This window comes from Myxocyprinus asiaticus, chromosome 20 (assembly GCF_019703515.2).
Source record: "Myxocyprinus asiaticus isolate MX2 ecotype Aquarium Trade chromosome 20, UBuf_Myxa_2, whole genome shotgun sequence".
Lineage (NCBI taxonomy): Eukaryota > Metazoa > Chordata > Actinopteri > Cypriniformes > Catostomidae > Myxocyprinus > Myxocyprinus asiaticus.
Window position 1 is genome coordinate 20,139,708 of NC_059363.1, and position 18,396 is coordinate 20,158,103.

Below are 18,396 nucleotides of genomic sequence, written 5' to 3' on the forward strand. Positions count from 1 at the left end.
AAACAGCTCATTACTAAGCATTCTTCGCACTTTTTATAATAGGATGAAAGACATTTACTATTAATAGGTCCATTCTCAAATTAAATCAGGGCCTATATGCACATACTAAAACGCGATGCTTCAATCCCGTGAGATACATTTGAGGAAAGTTCGAAGAACTACCGCATATAGTCTTAAAAGCACCATTTAACCTACATTGAAACTGTCTGTTACCACTCACGAGTTCTTGTTTAGAAAGAGGTTTATATTATAATGTACAGTAATTGTCCACTACCGTTTGTACACTAAATAAAATGTCCAAACAATACACTGTTTTTTTATTTGATTTCATAAAATAATTGTAAATAAAAATTGTGTACAATTTAGGCTACTTATATATATATATATATATATATATATATATATATATATATATATATATATATATATATATGCAAAAGGTTTTAAAACACTAAAAATGTCGAATGAGTATTAGCGTTAGATTCTAGATAATTTAAACGTTTCGATTTATTGATGTGAACTGGGCAGCTGACTCAACTCTGCCATCTCCTTGTTGCAGACTTGTGTTGTAACATCGGGGAAGTTGTTATTGTATGTCAATTTACTGTCACAACTTTGGTATGTTACTTGATATTAACCCAAAGTAAAACACCAGCAAACAATACAGGTCTGGAAAGCAGATATGTTGAATTGTGTGATCGCTTCATACAGATGAAAAAACGGCGCGGATTTACAGATGCTGTCGGACTACACATGACAGAGTCAGGTTAATGAAATGTATAGTAGTTCAGGGGTCGAAGAAATACACGCAAAAATATCAACCGGTTTCCTCGAAAGGAATCGACTCCAGCTTTGGAGTCTATTCCAACGTTTGAGTCGATTCTCAATTCCCAACGCGTCGGACTCGATTCTTTTTGGAATCGATTCCCAGCCCTACTGGTAGCGGACGAGGGACGCAGCTGTAGCAGCACGCATACGTAACCTGCATGTGTTTTTGTTGGGTGGAGGAAAGGCGAGTCGACTACTCAAACTCTGAGCAAGCACCACCGTTTAGCTACCTAGAAACGCCGACGCTGGAACAGCAAGGCCGTTTATATGTAGGTACACTCCCGTTTCATTTTCGCTGCAATATGGATGTTTTTACAGGCAGATACGGTTTTATTTTCCCACATGCGTGCAGTGTTTTCCAGGATTTCCGCGAGCTCTTAGTGCAGATGGTCCGTTGCGAATGTAGCACGTCATTAAAATGGCGCCAAAAGATTAATTTCAGAAGCAGCTGGCGGTGCCCTAAATAAATGTTTTCATGCATCTGACCCCTTTATTGATTGCTATAAGCCCCGGGTATGTTTGCGTTGATGTTTGATAGTTAGTTTGAATCAAGCTGCTAACCCTGTATGTGTGTGCGCGCGTGCGCTTGTGTGTGTGTGTGTGTGTGTGTTGAAGCGTCAGATCGCAAGTTAGGCGCGCGCCTCCTGGCCTGGCTGTGTACCGTATGTTATTCAACCTAAAAGTTGGCTTTTAAGAAGCAAACGACACCAAACAGATTTCCATATATCGCAGTTATAGACGATGAATGAATCGTGATTATTTTAGGGGACAATATAGGGGTGGTGTTGGTAATTACATTCCGCATGTCACGGTCTGGGCTAGTCCGGACTCAGTTCTGCCATGATGGTGTGAAATTAACGGTAGTAAAATATTGTAATCGTGTGTATGTAGTTAGAAGTTAATTCCAGCTAAGTTCGTTTACTCGTGCATTAGAAATTCATTTTCTGGACGAACGAATATATCTAAACACGGTTTTCTTGATACATTAGGTTGTGCTTTAAATTGACCAACATATGTATAATTCAAGAGAGCGTAGCAGTGATGTTTTTTAGTTCAAAGCGTAAAACTGGAGAAAATAAATATAAATAGTTTTGGTTTTAATTTTAAACCGGCATTGAAATGGACAGCTATACGACGTCAAGGGGCGTGGCCTGTCAGCAGCGTCGCATGTAGATTTGTGCTGCGAGCTGTTGTTTATGTGCTGCTGGATCTGAAATACGTGTTCAGTGGTGAAATATTTAATGTGTGTCAAATCAGGAACATCTCCTGCTTCAAAACATGCCTAAACCAAACAGTCGGTTAAAAACATGAGTATGTTTATTGCTTAGTGAAACTGGCTGTCATTTTTTGTGTGTTCCATTGACAGTTGAGAGACGTTTGTGTTATGCCGTCACATATATGAGTGCATTCAACAGAACTTTGACAGTTTGATTTTAAAAACACGCCGAATCTGATAGTTATTTGATCAAACATAACATTTATAGTATTTTGAGTGAACATAATGATAAATCGGCTAAGTTTTTCGACTACGATGTTTGTACATCTGCTCTATTATTAGGGATTTAGTTTTGTTTTTTTCGCTTTCTTCTGTTGGTTAGATGCCATGTAGTTGCTTGATAATAACAAAATGGTAAACTATAAGTTTGTTTAACCCCAAATGCTAAGCTAACCTTTCCCTTCAAGAATGCATTTGTGTGTCATGGATGGCATATATCTAATTGAAAATACACTTTTTAGTGATTTAAGAACAGAATAATTTAACCTAAGTGTTCTATGCTGCACAGTCTCAGTTGGCTTTAGTCTGTCAAGTTCTGGCTGACTGAATGGAAAGCAGCAGTGAGCTGTGCAGGATCAGTTTTCAGGAATGTTCTGCTTATGTTTGATCAACCTCTCTACAGATTTCTGGATCACTTGAAGGCCACGGCAGCTGATAATGAAGCGAAGCCGTGTCCCGAGCACCAGTGAAGACTCGGACAATGGAAGTAAGTAGACCCAGTCTTCTCTAGTACTAACTTGCCCAGAGAAACTTATTTCCCTTCTGGTAAAATTTAAAGGTGAAGTGTTTAATTTCTGAGCCACTAACAACAGCAAAGAGGATTTTTACACCAAACAAGTTAGAAATGATACCCACTGTCTGCAAGTGCTCGGAAAACACGCTATTAGTTGAGCCACTGTTATAATAAAAACATTGCAATTCCATTTGGTGCCGATAGTGGCACAGAAATTAAAAACGTAACCTTTAGGTGCCTGTTATTAATGGAAACATTCAGCCCTTGTTTAAAAATAAAAAAACATACCCCCAACAACTTCTAATGGAAAGCTGTTAATCCTTAAGGTGCATCTAGTAGACCTTTTTTCACAGTGGCACCATATTTGATTTTGACATGAAAATGAGACTGAGGAATAGACTTGCAGTCTCTAAAGCTGCATTTTGTAAGATTTCTTGGTTCCAATTAACAAAAGTTAATTATTGAGTGAGAACATAAATAATAATCATGTTCAAAACCCTGTCATTGTTTTATTCACTAGAATAATGATTTTTATGTAGAGCTGTAGGGTCAGATTTGGCACGAAATCGCAGTCATCCATCATTCATCCTTGCATGTTTATGTCATGTCTGTAAGCTCATAAATAAGGTCCGGCAGTGTTGGGGAAGCGAGTTCAGTTAGAAATCATTCTCCTAATGGATTTTTAACTGTTTGGCGAAGTTGTTTACCTGCTGTAATGCTTGGATATTTTTTCTGGTAGGGTTGTTGAAGCTTATATTGGTTGTCATGGTTTAATGAATTGAACATTACTCATATGTTTTGTTTACCGATCACAACATTAAAAAAAAAAAAAAAAATTCTGTTGAAGTTACTGTTACATGCTTACTAATATTTATGACTTCAGGGTATTTTATAGCATTGCTTGTTTCTAGATTCCCTAAGTGTGTGTGTGCCGCTGTTGTTTTATTTATTTTTCCCCAGTCACAGAAATTCACAAGTTGTCACTTTCCATTGCCCTTTCTGTTTAAAGGAATAGTTCACCCAAAAATGAAAATTTGCTGATAATTTACTCACCCTCAGACCATCCAAGATGTGTATGACCTTCTTTCATCATCAGAACAGGATTTAAGATTTTTAGGAAAGTATCCCAGGTTTTTCACACAAATGTATCGATTCACTATTACTGGTATCACCAAGAAGATATTACTTGATTGGTGGGAGTCGTGTGGATTACTTTGATGCTGACTAAGTGTGCTTTTTGGACAGTCAAAAATTGGTGTCCATTCACTTGCATTGGATGAAGCTAAAAACCTGGGATACTTGTGCTGAGTGACTCCAGCCAGGTCTCCTAAGCAACCAAATAGGTCTGGTTGCTAGGGAAGGTAGAGTCACATGGGGTAACCTCCTTGTGGTCGCTATAATGTGTGGTTCTCGCTCTCGGTGGGGCGCGGGGTGAGTTGTGCGTGGATGCCGCGGAGAAAAGCGTGGGCATCCACACATGCTACGTCTCTGCGGTAACGCACTCAACAAGCCATGTGATAAAATGTGCAGATTGACTGTCTCAGACGAGGAGGCAACTGAGAGTCATCCTCTGGCACCCGGATTGAGGCAAGTCACTATGCCACCACGAGACTTAGAGCGCGTTGGGAATTGGGCATTCCAAATCGGGGAGAAAAAAAACCTGCTATACTTTACTAAAAATCTTAAATCCTGCTCTGATGAAGAAAGAAGGTTATATATACATTTTGGAGGGCCTGAGGCTAAGTAAATTATCAGCAAATTTTTGGGTGAACTATTCCTTTAAGCAGAGTGGACAATTTAATGTTGCATCTAAAGCCACTATAGGTGCAAGGTAGATCCCCATAAATGTATGCTCATCTTAACTTGTTTATGATGTACTGATTTCATAGCACAGCAATGTACAATGATTTGTTTAGTGTGTAACATCTCTCTATTATAACTTTTACTTCCAAAGGAACAATTAACACTTGTTATTGTAATTTTTAATTTCATGTTCAAAAATGTTTTTCAAACCCATCATTATTGAATCCTCATTTTGTGTTTTTATATTACAGTCTTATTGTTTGCAGTGCATAGGCCTACTATTATAGTATTACAGTTCACTTGCATTGTCCACTGAGGTTGTAGATTGTAATATAAAAATATAGTGTCTTCAATTGAAGTCATATCAGCCATTTCACAAGTTTCACCTCTTACTTTGTGTAGTACAATAAAAACTTTAATGTGTATTGTGTAGTGGATAAAACACGAATAATTTTATTAAAATATGTATGTTTATCTTAAAGTAAAATCTCAGTTATAAATATCTAAAGGAATAACATAATACCAACATGAAAATAGCACGTCATGACTCCTGCTCTGCATGTCAATATCTCAGAGTGATCACAGGCAAAGCAAGTAACCTCGAACCATGAGTTTCATCCATCAGAAGAGCAGTGCCAAATCGCAACTCGTGTGAATTTCTCCTCAATACTTGCAATTTTAGGTTTCAACCACAGATGTGGCTAGAGAGCCCAAAGTTTCATAGTGCAGCTTTAAAGGTGAACTAAGTTTTTGCTAATTAAAAAAGTTTTAAAAGTGCACTCAGTAACTTTTCTGTTTGTGTGGTCATGGACTTACACTGACACCTAGTGGCTTGGATGCCGCATCATTTAAAATCAGTAGTTTTCTGTTTCAGATGACATTGTAGAAATTTTGTATTCACAGTCAGCCATGATTACTTTAATCAATCAGTGAAAGTGTCAAATAACAGCATGGTTACTGAAAATAAAATAGTGTTCGGCTGGTCAAGTGATTCTAGCATGGCAGCCCCCATGTGCGGACCCTCACCATGTAGAATAAAACAGCTTTTATACGGTTATTGAATAAAAAAATAACTGAGCGCACCTTTAAACATGAATACATGAATTGTTTTTGAAATATGTTGAAAGTGATGTACACTCGCATAAGATGAAGCCAATAAGAGCTGTTAAATTTTACATTGACAGCACATGACAACCTATGTCATGCAATTGACTGTTACTACCACTAGTAATGACAATAATAATAACATGTTTACTTTATAGAGTGCTTTCAGCCCATGCTCAAACAGTACATATTGTACATATAAACAAATTAAGCCAACTAAACAATAAAATAACAAGCACAATACTTACCACAAACGACAGAGCCCGAGTCAACCGTACAGTCCAGAGTGATGATGGTGGTATATCATTGATAAACAGGAGTGTGATCCACCAGACAGTCCAAACAGAATGAGTGCAAGTAAAAAGATAAAATGTCCAAACAGGAGGAGGTCCCTGCCAGAGTCATGAAACAAAACAGCTACTACCTGCAGCTTGTGGCTCCATGGTCACTGTCCATCGTGCAACAACACGCAAAAATGAGTGTAAATTAAATACAGTAATGTCCATTATAGGGATGTGCGTAGTTTGAGATGGATAAAAACACAGACTAAAAGGAACAAAACAAGATAAACAAACATATTCAGTTTAAAGCGGCAGTACTTAGTAAACAAGCTTCCAGGATCCAGGACGAGAGATGTCAGTTTAGAGTACAAAGCCACAAGAACTTCTGGGACCATTGGGACGAGGAAAAGCCAGCTAAAATCTTACTGAGTACACCTTTAATAGCATCAAATCTAATTTCCTACAAATCATTTTTTCAAAAAAAATTAATCTTGCTGAATTTTATTAGAAATATGATTGTTTGTTTTTTTTTCTCAATGTTTCATCAGCAGAATGATCCAAAACTCTTTTAAACAACTGTAAAACTCACTGAAGAGACTGTAAGTCTATCCCTCACAGCCTCATTTTCATTTTCGTCAAAAATTAAAGATGGCGCCACTATAAATAAGGTCCATACCGGCACTTCTTAAAACTAAAATTACCATTCTTTTTGCTTCTCATTATGCTTTTAATAACATTAATATTACCTCTCTCTCAGCATCTTCAACACAAGACATGCTGTTTGAAATGCTTTCAGGCTGGATGTATGCCATCAGTTTTTTCAGTGATGGTCTGTTTAGGGTTGAAAACTTACAGACAGACAGTCAGGGACCTAAAGGATGTTTGTTCTGAGGAAGATGAGTGTGGACTTTTTTTGATGTTCTACAAGGTCCAACAGAGAGGCTACAGACTAGGCTAAATTTGTTTGTTCCAGTTTTAAGGGCTTGCTTTGAGCAAATTTGGAAGGTTGTGTAATTTGATGTGCAAGCCAGTGTATTAGAAATATCATTATTTTTGATGACTGTGTTTAATTGCCCTTTTATTCAGTGGTAGTGAACACAGAGTAGCATGCATGAGTATGTTTTTCTGTCTCTCTCAGGTAACTCCACATCCTGGTCTCAGCACTCCAATTCTAAACACAGGAAACAGAATGGGAAGAGACCATCAGAGGTACAATCCATTTCCCCACCATATACAGTACTCACAGAACTGTCACACTTTTAATACTGCCACACAGATGATCCTAACAGACTAAGATGATATGCTTTAAATCTTTTTGTTTTGTAATGCTTTTGGACTCACACATGCAGTTTTACAGTGAACACCTATTCTAACAGTCACAACTCCTTCATTTCCTTCTTCCTCCAGGTATTCAGAACAGACCTGATCACAGCCATGAAGCTGCATGACTCATACCAGCTGAATCCTGAAGATTATTATGAGTTGGCTGATCCCTGGCGGCAGGAGTGGGAGAAAGGGGTTCAAGTCCCTGTTAGTCCCGAATCCATACCACAATCTGCAGTGCGGTATGGAGTGAAAGTGGAGTGTGTGTGCCATTTATGCCAAAACGAAATTGCAAAAGTAATGTTTCCCCAAATTATCCCTTCAGCTTCCATTTTTCAGACAAACAGAGTCCCGTGCCAAATTCATGCCTGTGGTTGAGCCAATCTTGCTGTCAGGATACTCAACAGAGCAATGTTTTGATAGAGCTAAAGTTTTTACACTTTTCAGGGAAATGAACTGGGACAGGAGAAAGTATTTAACAGAATATCTTACGCACCTTAAAAAACTGTCAACATATTCTTATTCAGTTGTTGCCTTTTGTTTATTTTTATGTTTCTTTCTTTTAAACAGCACTGTAGCTGAGAAATGCCCCGCTGCTTTGTTCATCAGACCGAAGAAGTTCATTCGCTCATCTGAGTCATCAGTGCTGGGATACGTGGGTATTCAGACGTTAGCTGATGGCATGTGTCGATATGACCTGAACGAGGAGGACGTAGCTTGGCTTCAGATTGCTAATGAAGAGTTCAGTAAGATGGGTGAGCATATGAAATACAATGTGGAATGCACTCAAAAAGACACATTTCTTGTACATTGTGCAAGCTAGTGGAAAACATTTCATACTAAAGTAAACTGGTTTGTAGGCATGCAACCCTTGGATGAGCTGACAATGGAACGGGTCATGGAGGAATTTGAACGGCATTGCTATGACAACATGAGCCACGCCATGGAGACAGAGGAGGGGCTTGGCATAGAGTATGATGAGGATGTGGTGTGTGACGTCTGTCAGTCACCTGATGGCGAGGACGGCAACGAGATGGTGTTCTGTGACAAGTGCAACATATGTGTGCACCAGGTGTGTGCATGTGTGTATGTGATATTTGCCAGTGTTTCAGTGCATATGTATTCCATGACTATAGTATCCATGTATCTACCCACAGGCTTGTTATGGTATACTGAAGGTACCGGAAGGCAGCTGGCTTTGCCGTACATGTGCGTTGGGCATCTTTCCCAAATGCCATCTGTGCCCTAAGAAGGGCGGAGCCATGAAACCCACCCGCAGCGGCACCAAGTGGGTCCATGTCAGCTGTGCCCTCTGGATACCAGAAGTAAGCACTAATCTCAGCTAAGAGTGTATCATGTACAAAAAGCATTAAAGGAGACACAATTACACATGCACAAATTAAAGCTGAAGTATGTCATTTCTGAGTCACCAAATGGATTTGCAAAAATAAACTTTGTTTTCAAAACAGCTTTTTGAAATGCCACCTGTCTGCCAGTTGTCAAACAAAGAGATAGTCCTGCCCCAACTCACACCAATGGTTGAGTCAATGTAATTGTGATTGTATAGACTGTTTGCTTAAAACAAACAGAGCAATTTTCATAGTGCCACAGAAAGACAGTGCTTACATTTTTTGAGAACATTAACATATGAATGGCTTACATATAGTTGTCTCTGCATATTAAGCTGGGATGGAAAGTATTTTATCACTTCAACTTTATGATACAGGATTATAAAATGATTATTTTTCTCAATGTGTTAAAGGGGTTGTTCACCAAAAAATTTAAAAAAATCTATTTCCATTTATTTATCCTCTTTTCTTCCATGGCACACAAAAGGAGATGTGTGGCAGAACGACAGCCTCAGTAACCTTTCAGTTTAATTGAACGGAAAAATTGCAATGAAATTAAATGGAGACTGCGGTTAACGTTCTGCCTAACATCTCCTTTTGTGTTCCTTGGAAGAAAGGTTAGGAACAACATGAGGGTGAGTTGCACTTCATTTTGAAGTGTAATAATATGAGCTCAGACTGGTCTTTGTTGTGCTCTCTCTCTCTCTCTAGGTAAGCATTGGTAACCCTGAGAAGATGGAGCCCATCACTAATGTGTCTCATATACCCAGCAACAGATGGGCTCTCATTTGTTGTGTGTGTAAAGAGAAAACAGGAGCTTGTATACAGGTACACATCTCTTATATGTATCTCTTATTCTGTTATAAATACAGATATTTCAGCTTTCAAAATATTCCAGAAGTGTCAAAGTGCATTTTAGACCAGAAGTATGGCCTTTAGAACAGAATATTTTCTCAGTGTTTAACAAATTTAACCCTGGAGGATAAAATTACATAATCATTTAAGTTAAATGCAGGAACTGAAAAATGTCACCCTGGACTTGATGTATTTAGTATCAAGGCATCGAGTGAGTCACAATCCCAAATGTAGCTTTACATCTGGTTTGAATGTCTCAGTAATCAGCTATCAGTAATAGTGCCAAGAATTTTATTTCTCTCTTCCAGTTTTTAATCCCAGAATCTTTCCTTTCCTAAACCCCCCTCTTTTCTCTCAACTAGTGTTCTGCCAAAAGTTGCAGAGTGGCGTTCCACGTGACGTGTGGTCTGCATTGTGGCTTGAAGATGAACACAATCCTAACAGAGGCGGATGAAGTAAAGTTCAAGTCCTTTTGTCCCAAGCACTCTGGTATGGACTGGAATGAGGAAGAGGGGGATGAGGAGAAAGTGAAAGAGGAGAGAGGTAGAAATGGGGGAGTAGATTTCTCTTCCTCTGAGCCGCGACCCACATGTAACCCCGAAGAGACGAGACTCAGTGAGCGCAAGCTTAGAGTCCAACAGCTTGAGGATGAATTCTATCGCTTTGTCGCCGCTGACGAAGTCGCCGAGCACCTGCAGTTGCCCCTGGAGATGGTGGACTTCCTGTTCCAATATTGGAAGTTGAAGAGGAAAGTAAACTTTAACCAGCCACTCATCATGCCCAAGAAAGAGGAGGAAGACAGCCTTGCCCGGCGGGAACAAGAAGTGCTGTTGCGTCGGCTCCGCCTCTTTACTCATTTACGACAAGATCTTGAGAGGGTAGGTAGCACTGAAACTGAGTCCTGCTGTTGCCACGTTACCTTGGCTCAATATGAAGTGGACAGTCAGGCCTCACCTCCAAAATGGCCTTGGATCAATATGAGAGGAGACCGCAGTAGCCAAGAACAGCTCAAGTCCATTAGACAGGAGGTTAAACCAGCCAATCCCTGGCCTTTCTCAGTGATTGCAAATAAACAGAGTTTCAGACAGTTCAGGTAGAGGTTTTTGTGTTTTCATGACAGACTAGTGCCTCTTTGTATAATTTCAAAATTAATTCACCTCCATCCAATCAACAATGGGTTGGAACTGAAACTTACTGTCTCTATATCATACTTTTCCCCTGTAAAATAGGAACTACTTATCCAACCAGTAACCCAAAATAAATCAGAATTAATATAGTCAATTTAATTTAACATAAGGTGGAACTCAGTGTTTTCAGTGGTGTCATCACTTAAAATTTTCTAATACACTTCCTTCCATTACACCATTGCAGAAGCTTAAAATGTGCATACTGTTATTCTCTGAAATACTAGATAATGAGAACAGACATCAGTAGTGAAGAAATGTGAACAGGAAGGAAGCCTGTTACTCTTTTACAGGCAGTTTAATCCAAACAAACATGGAGATGAGTGCTTTTTGTATGTGTCATTAAAAAGGATTAGAACATAAATTAAGTGCACTTCATGACTGATACATCATGTCTTCAGTTTAAGGAAACTCTTCTATACTTAATCTTCTATACTCGATATTTAAAAAAACGAACTAATTTAGTATTTTTATAGAAAAGTATGGTCTGTGTCATTACTGTGTTTTACCTGCCTATGATTGTGTTTAGGTACGTAACTTGACATACATGGTCAGCCGTCGGGAAAGGATCAAACGAACCTTGTGCCGAGTGCAGGAGCAGGTCTTTCATCATCATGTCAAGCTGCTTGAGCAGGGACGTGTCGCTGGTGAGTATTTATATGCCTTGTATAGAGCTGTCACTGTAAACACGTAATTTAGTGTGATCGTCTAAAAAATTATGTGTTCAAAAAAATTTATGCAATAAATCTTGACTGACCGTACGTAAATTCTGTAATAAGGAATTTTCCTACCAGCAGAGCAATTCAAGCTTAAAGTACCAACTTAAAGTACCAATTTTTTGTGAGTAGCAGTCAGCAGGGGGTGTCCAGTGGTAGAAGCATACTTACTGAGAGCAGGCTGCAGAAAATGAGCCTTAGTATTGCAGGACATATTTTTGTGTTCAAATACAGCTGGACAGAGCAGCTGGATGGATTGTGTAGCTTGACACAACATCCTAAAACCACAGCCATTATGACACAAGACACTGAAAATCCATAAGACGTGAGGCAACCAAAGTCAGACACTCAAAGTGTCAATCTGATGCATATGTACATAGTAAAAAAATAAATAAAAAAATGTGCAGATTAAATGCAAAAATGCATCCTATAAGAACACCTCTAAGTCTTCGTCTGACAGAGGGTTTCCCAAACTTTTTTTATCAGCTGAAACCCCTTGACATTAATTATTTACTTGAATTTCCCCCTGATATTAAGTAATGGTAACCTTTCAAAATATAGTTCATTTTACATCTTTGCACTTGCATTTTTCTGATTATTGTTTTATTTTAATAACCCTTTATTACATGTATTGTTCTTTTCTTAGAATATTTACACTGGCGGCCAAAAGTGGAATAATGTACAGATTTTGCTCTTGTGGAAAGAAATTGGTACTTTTATTCACCAAAGTGGCATTCAGCTGATCACAATGTATAGTCAGGACATTAATAACGTAAAAATTGACTATTACAATTTGAATTTTTTTTTTCAGAACTTCTTAAACTACTTCAAAGAGTTCTTATCAAAAAAATCCTCCACGTGCAGCAATGACAGCTTTGCAGATCCTTGGCATTCTAGCTGTCAGTTTGTCTAGATACTCAGGTGACATTTCACCCCACACTTCCTGTAGCACTTGCCATAGATGTGGCTGTCTTGTCGGGCATTTCTCACACAACTTACAGTCTAGTTGATCCCACAAAAGCTCAATGGGGTTAAGATCCATAACACTCTTTTCCAATTATCTGTTGTCCAATGTCTGTGTTTCTTTGCTCACTCTAACCTTTTCTTTTTGTTTTTCTGTTTCACAAGTGGCTTTTTCTTTGCAATTCTTCCCATAAGGGCTGCACCCTGAGTCTTCTCTTTACTGTTGTACATGAAACTGGTGTTGAGCGGGTAGAATTCAATGAAGCTGTCAGCTAAGGACATGTGAGTCATCTATTTCTCAAACTAGAGACTCTGATGTACTTATCCTCTTGTTTAGTTGTACATCTGGCCTTCCACATCTATTTCTGTCCTTGTTAGAGCCAGTTGTTCTTTGTCTTTGAAGACTGTAGTGTACACCTTTGTATGAAATCTTCGTTTTTTTGGCAATTTCAAGCATTATATAGCCTTCATTTCCTCAAAACAATGATTGACTGACGAGTTTCTAGAGAAAGCTGTTTCTTTTTTTGCCATTTTTGACCTAATATTGACCTTAATACATGCCAGTCTATTGCATACTGTGGCAACTCAAAAACATACACAAAGACAATGTTAAGCTTCATTTAACGAACCAAATAGCTTTCAGCTGTGTTTGATATAATGGCAAGTGATTTTCTAGTACCAAATTAGCAATTTAGTATGATTACTCAAAGATAAGGTGTTGGAGTGATGGCTGCTGGAAATGGGGCCTGTCAAGACTTGATCAAAAATGACTTTTTTCAAATAGTAATGGTGCTGTTTTGTTATATCAGAAATGTTTCTTTGGTGAATTAAAGTACCAATTTCCTTCCGAAACAGCCAAATCTGTACATTATTCCAAACTTTTGTCTGCCAGTGCATTTTATTTTATTTTATTTACCATTGGCATTTCTATTCCAATCTGAGACTGCACTACATATGATTATCCGTCACAGTTGTAAAATGTATAACAAAAAAAATTGTCTTTCATCTGTCATTTCTGCTTTCAATTGCCTGATAGTTTTATAAACATACTGTCTGTCATTCCATTTGTGTACCCTGTGTACATTTGATTTATTGATATGATATAGCCAATATTTACATTTTCAATAATAAAAAAAGACTTAGAAGTAACAAAGCCAGATCTGTAGCAATCATTATAAACTGTGTGGTCTCCCTGTTCTTCTAGAAATATATTTAGGAAAGAAATATTATATTCATATTTTGGAAGTATATTTTAAAAGTTTAAACATGCAACATTTAGGCGGCCGTCTAATCGACACATTTAAGACCCAGCAGAAGTCTCTGTTAACCGGTCGCTTCGGCAGTGAACTGAACCAAAGCACAAGCGGTTACAGTACATTCATCACTTATTGCTTTTCAGGACTACAGGGTAAACAATGTCAGGTTAATGACTTTTAAAGCATGATTGTGTTGTGGATAATTAAAGTCATTGTTATGTCATACCTTTTTATGAATAGTAGCACACAATTTACTTTTGCAGTAAAAAGTGGCATTTTCTCACCGTCAGTTGCATGAGCACGTGCACTCTCTCATGCTCTCTTTGCACATACACAGTGCGTGCAGGGAGAGAGAGTCATGAGAGAGTTAACAAACCTGATGATGGTTAAAAGGAAAATTGATGCGATTGGTTTAAGTGGTGTTCTTTTTTTTTTTTATTTGTCAAATGACGGAGATGTTGAATTATCTGTCAGTGTTTTTAAAATTGGCAAATTACAGAATTAATTCGGTACACAACCACTTCACTCTCTCACAAACCCCCTGGAGTTCCCCTAGAACCCCCAGGGGTTTGAGAAACCCTGCTCTGACAGATTGACAAACTCGATTGTAAAATGGATTGATGTGGACTGTAGGCCAATGATTGGCTTATGTTCAGTGAAATGGAAATAAAACTAAATCTATTGACTTCTAAAGCCACTTTTTGTATTGTCTAATCAATGCTTTACCTGTCTGCCACATTAATGTAATAAATTTGAATGATCTGAATTTCTGTTTATTAAATATATTTATAATTTTAATATGAACAATTTTTAATTGAATAATTTAAGTTTGTTAATTGAATTTGAATTTATATATTGAATTATCTTTATTATGGGGGCTTCTCTGCAAATAATGATAAGTGAATAATTTTGATAAATTTATAGGCACATCATGTAGTTAAAATATTTCTAATATACACTGGTGGCCAAAAGTTTGGAATAATGTACAGATTTAGCTGTTTCAGAAGGAAATTGGTACTTTAATTCACCAAAGTGGCATTCAACTGATCACAAAGTATAGTCAGGACATTACTGATTTAAAAAACAGCACCATCACTATTTGAAAAAATTAATTTTTGATCAAATCTTGACAGGCCCCATTTCCAGCAGCCATCACTCCAACACCTTATCCTTGAGTAATCATACAAAATTGCTAATTTGGTACTAGAAAATCACTTGCCATTATATCAAACACCGTTGAAAGCTATTTGGTTCGTTAAATGAAGCTTAACATTGTCTTTGTGTTTGTTTTTTAGTTGCCACAGTATGCAATAGACTGGCATGTCTTAAGGTCAATATTAGGTCAAAAATGGCAAAAAAGAAACAGCTTTCTCTAGAAACTCGTCGGTCAATTATTGTTTTGAGGAACGAAGGCTATACAATGCTTGAAATTGCCAAAAAACTGCAGATTTCATACAAAGGTGTACACTACAGTCTTCAAAGACAAAGGACAACTGGCTCTAACAAGGACAGAAAGAGATGTGGAAGGCCCAGATGTACAACTAAACAAGAGGATAAGTACATCAGAGTCTCTAGTTTGAGAAATAGATGCCTCACATGTCCTCAGCTGACAGCTTCATTGAATTCTACCCGCTCAACACCAGTTTCATGTACAACAGTAAAGAGAAGGTGCAGGCCTTATGGGAAGAATTGCAAAGAAAAAGCCACTTGTGAAACAGAAAAACAAAAATAAATGGTTAGAGTGGGCAAAGAAACAGACATTGGACAACAGATAATTGGAAAGGAGTGTTCTGGATCTTAACCCCATTGAGATTTTGTGGGATCAGCTAGACTGTAAAGTGCTTGAGAAGTGCCCGACAAGACAGACACATCTATGGCAAGTGCTACAGAAAGCATGGGTTGAAATGTCACCTGAGTATCTGGACAAATTGACAGCTAGAATGCCAAGGATCTGCAAAGCTGTCATTGCTGCACATAGAGGATTTTTTGATAAGAACTCTTTGAAGTAGCTATTAATGTCCTGAATATACACTGTGATCAGTTGAATGCCAGTTTGGTGAATTAAAATACCAATTTCCTTCCGAAACAGCAAAATCTGTGCATTATTCCAAACTTTTGGCCACCAGTGTGTGTATATATACACACTATATATATATATATATATATATATATATATATATATATATATATACACACACACAGTATATATATATATATATCAAGCAGATTTTGTGACAAATTGTCAGTTTTGACTAGACCCATTTATAAGATCTACCAGAATTTCTCATCTAACCGTTTCACCTTCCTTTTTACCTCTCGATCACAACATCAGGTGTATCCTCAACTAGACGTTTGGAGGAGGCTATGTTTTACTTTAGCACAGCACATCCTGTGCCTGCATCCCCCCAACCTCTGAAAGGTCACTGCGGGCAGAACAGTGCTCTGGGCTCCACTGTGCAAAATCACGAGAAGGGGGGTAACCATTACAGAGTCTCAAAGCATATAGAAGCAGACAAGCCTGCAAAGATGTCCAGACTGGAGAACTTCGTTATGGAGAACAGTCCCAGATCTGAGGGGATTGTTGATTCAGGCTCTGGAGGTTGCAAGATTCAGAGAAATGAGGCCACAGCAGATTCAGCTACAGTGAAACGTTCTGAGAGCAGGCTGAGAGGAAGTGTGACCTTTGAGTCTCATCGAAGAGACGATGAGATAGGGCGTCCCCTAGAGGACCGGAGGAGAGGGAGCAGCAGCAGGCTCTGGGAACAGGTATCAATGAAAGACAAACTAAGGCAGTCAAAGTCAATGGAGGATACAGTGAAGAATGAGACAGAGGAAGACAACATGGATGACAGATTGTTGCTGTCTCACAGCAGAACTACTGGCACTGCTAGTTCTGTAAACAATACACCAACCACTTATAATGGATCGCCAAGAAAGACAAGCCAACATCAGGGAAAACTGGTGCCAAATGGAACGACTGGGAGGCATCTGAAAAACTGGGGCAGTTTCAGAATTCCAAAAAGAAGTGAGAAAGCAGCAGGGGGAAAAGATGGACCGGAAGGAAGTGACGTGGCAGACCAAAATGCTTCCCTAATAAAAATGTATAATACAAGTCCAACTTCCTCCTCCCATCCAATCAGGACCCGGCTGCGGACAGGAAGTGAGAACAGAAGCCATGAGGGAGAGTCTGATCATGGCCAGTCAGAGCAGGGCAAAAGGTGTCACACCCAAAGACTTCGAAGTCATGATCCAATGACTAGATATTACGGTTCTGATGTAATCCAACATGGAGTTCTTGCATCATGAAATTTGTATCTGACATTTATTCTATGTGTCCAAAAATATCTATTATTTTTCTTCTGTTAATATGCTCTTCAATGAAAGCAGCAATTGGTGGAATAATATTTATTTTTCTATTCTGTAATTTTCTGCTGTTGCTTAAACTATTCATTTTTGTGTGTATATAAAACCTTTGCTTTCCCTTGTTATGATCCTTCTGCTTTAGTGTGCAATGCATACATGGAGAGGTTTCAAAGACCAAACAATTGACTGATAAAGTGAAGTGTCTTTTGCTTTATACTTTCTTAATTTTGAGTTCAACCCTTTCAATCAGGTGAAATTAAGTGGCACAAGTATTGATTGACAATGTGCACTTTTGAGGTCATTCAAATGTTACCAGCATGAAACTGAGCCAGTTTGGCTCGGCTGTCTTAAATCCCATAGAATTCGAGAATTTCTCAGAAGAACTGAGGACTTAAAATGATCTGACCACAACAGTCTAATTAGTGTCCAAAATGTAGGAAAGCTTGTTTTAATTTATTTCTCGCTATTCTGCTAACTTAAAAGGCCATTGTGTGTTGCACATCTGATATGGCAACTTTTCCTTCTCAGGTAAAATCTGCTTCTATTTGTACAAGGTTTAATTTATAGTGTCATGTCATATATATATATTAGTTTTATTTTTTGTTATATTTTCTCTTCCAAACAGTGTGTGTAACAGGACAGGTCAATGCCTTATATGAACTCTCTTTAGTCTCTTAAGTCATTTCTTTTCAGAAAATAAAACTACTTTCCAGTAACAATATTCTTCAGCAATAGATGGACACTATATTCAGGCAGACAGACCCACACTCAGTATGAATTCTGAAATGATGACACAAGATGTACATTTGCAGCTTTGATCAGGTAGATTTTTCACAATCATTTAGTTGCAGTATCCATTACCTTGTATTTACAGTACTTTTGCACTTGATATTAAACAATAACATAAGACACTATCATTGTTCTAACGAAGAAACTTGCATTGAAAGGACTAATCTTCTTGACATGGTTGCCTTGGAGTAGTACTGAAATAACATTTGTTCTTGGATTTTTTTCTAAATGGCTGTAAATGTCTTTTCTGGCATATTGTGAGTTGAACTAAAGAAAAGAAAAAAGTTTATCGTGTGCCTGATTGTTTCTGTTGAGATGTTGCACTAAAACATTAGCCAGAGAGCTTCATTTAACTGTTCTCGAAATAAGTATTTCTACATGTTTATATAATCAAGTGCTGCTGTATTTTTCTTGTTTTTTCATTTATTCTCATGCAGTACCGTAGTTTTGTTGCAGATTGTGAATAAACTTCCTTTAAGTTATCTTTGGAGATGTCTGGATCTCTTTAGAGGAATGATGAACTTGAATAAAAACAACTTTTTGCATGGTAACCCAAAGTATAATATTTGAATG

At 38.0% G+C, this 18,396-nt stretch overlaps 1 protein-coding gene across 2 annotated transcripts; it reads left to right on the plus strand.

Annotated features, from left to right (window-relative positions):
* The first annotated feature begins 975 nt into the window (after positions 1-975).
* On the plus strand, positions 976-18,305 carry LOC127411549 (protein Jade-1-like). Of its 2 annotated transcripts, none has more exons than XM_051647218.1 (11): positions 976-1,097; positions 2,727-2,810; positions 7,164-7,234; positions 7,433-7,590; positions 7,919-8,103; positions 8,209-8,420; positions 8,506-8,673; positions 9,409-9,525; positions 9,915-10,430; positions 11,266-11,383; positions 16,004-18,305. In XM_051647218.1, the coding sequence occupies exons 2-11, from the start codon at positions 2,762-2,764 to the stop codon at positions 16,975-16,977; spliced, it is 2,568 nt and encodes an 855-aa protein (XP_051503178.1). In that variant the 5' UTR covers positions 976-1,097; positions 2,727-2,761; the 3' UTR covers positions 16,978-18,305. The 2 variants fall into 2 exon arrangements, with proteins under 2 accessions (XP_051503178.1, XP_051503179.1); XM_051647219.1 differs by lacking the exon at positions 976-1,097 and adding an exon at positions 1,546-2,139.
* Positions 18,306-18,396: the final 91 nt, after the last annotated feature.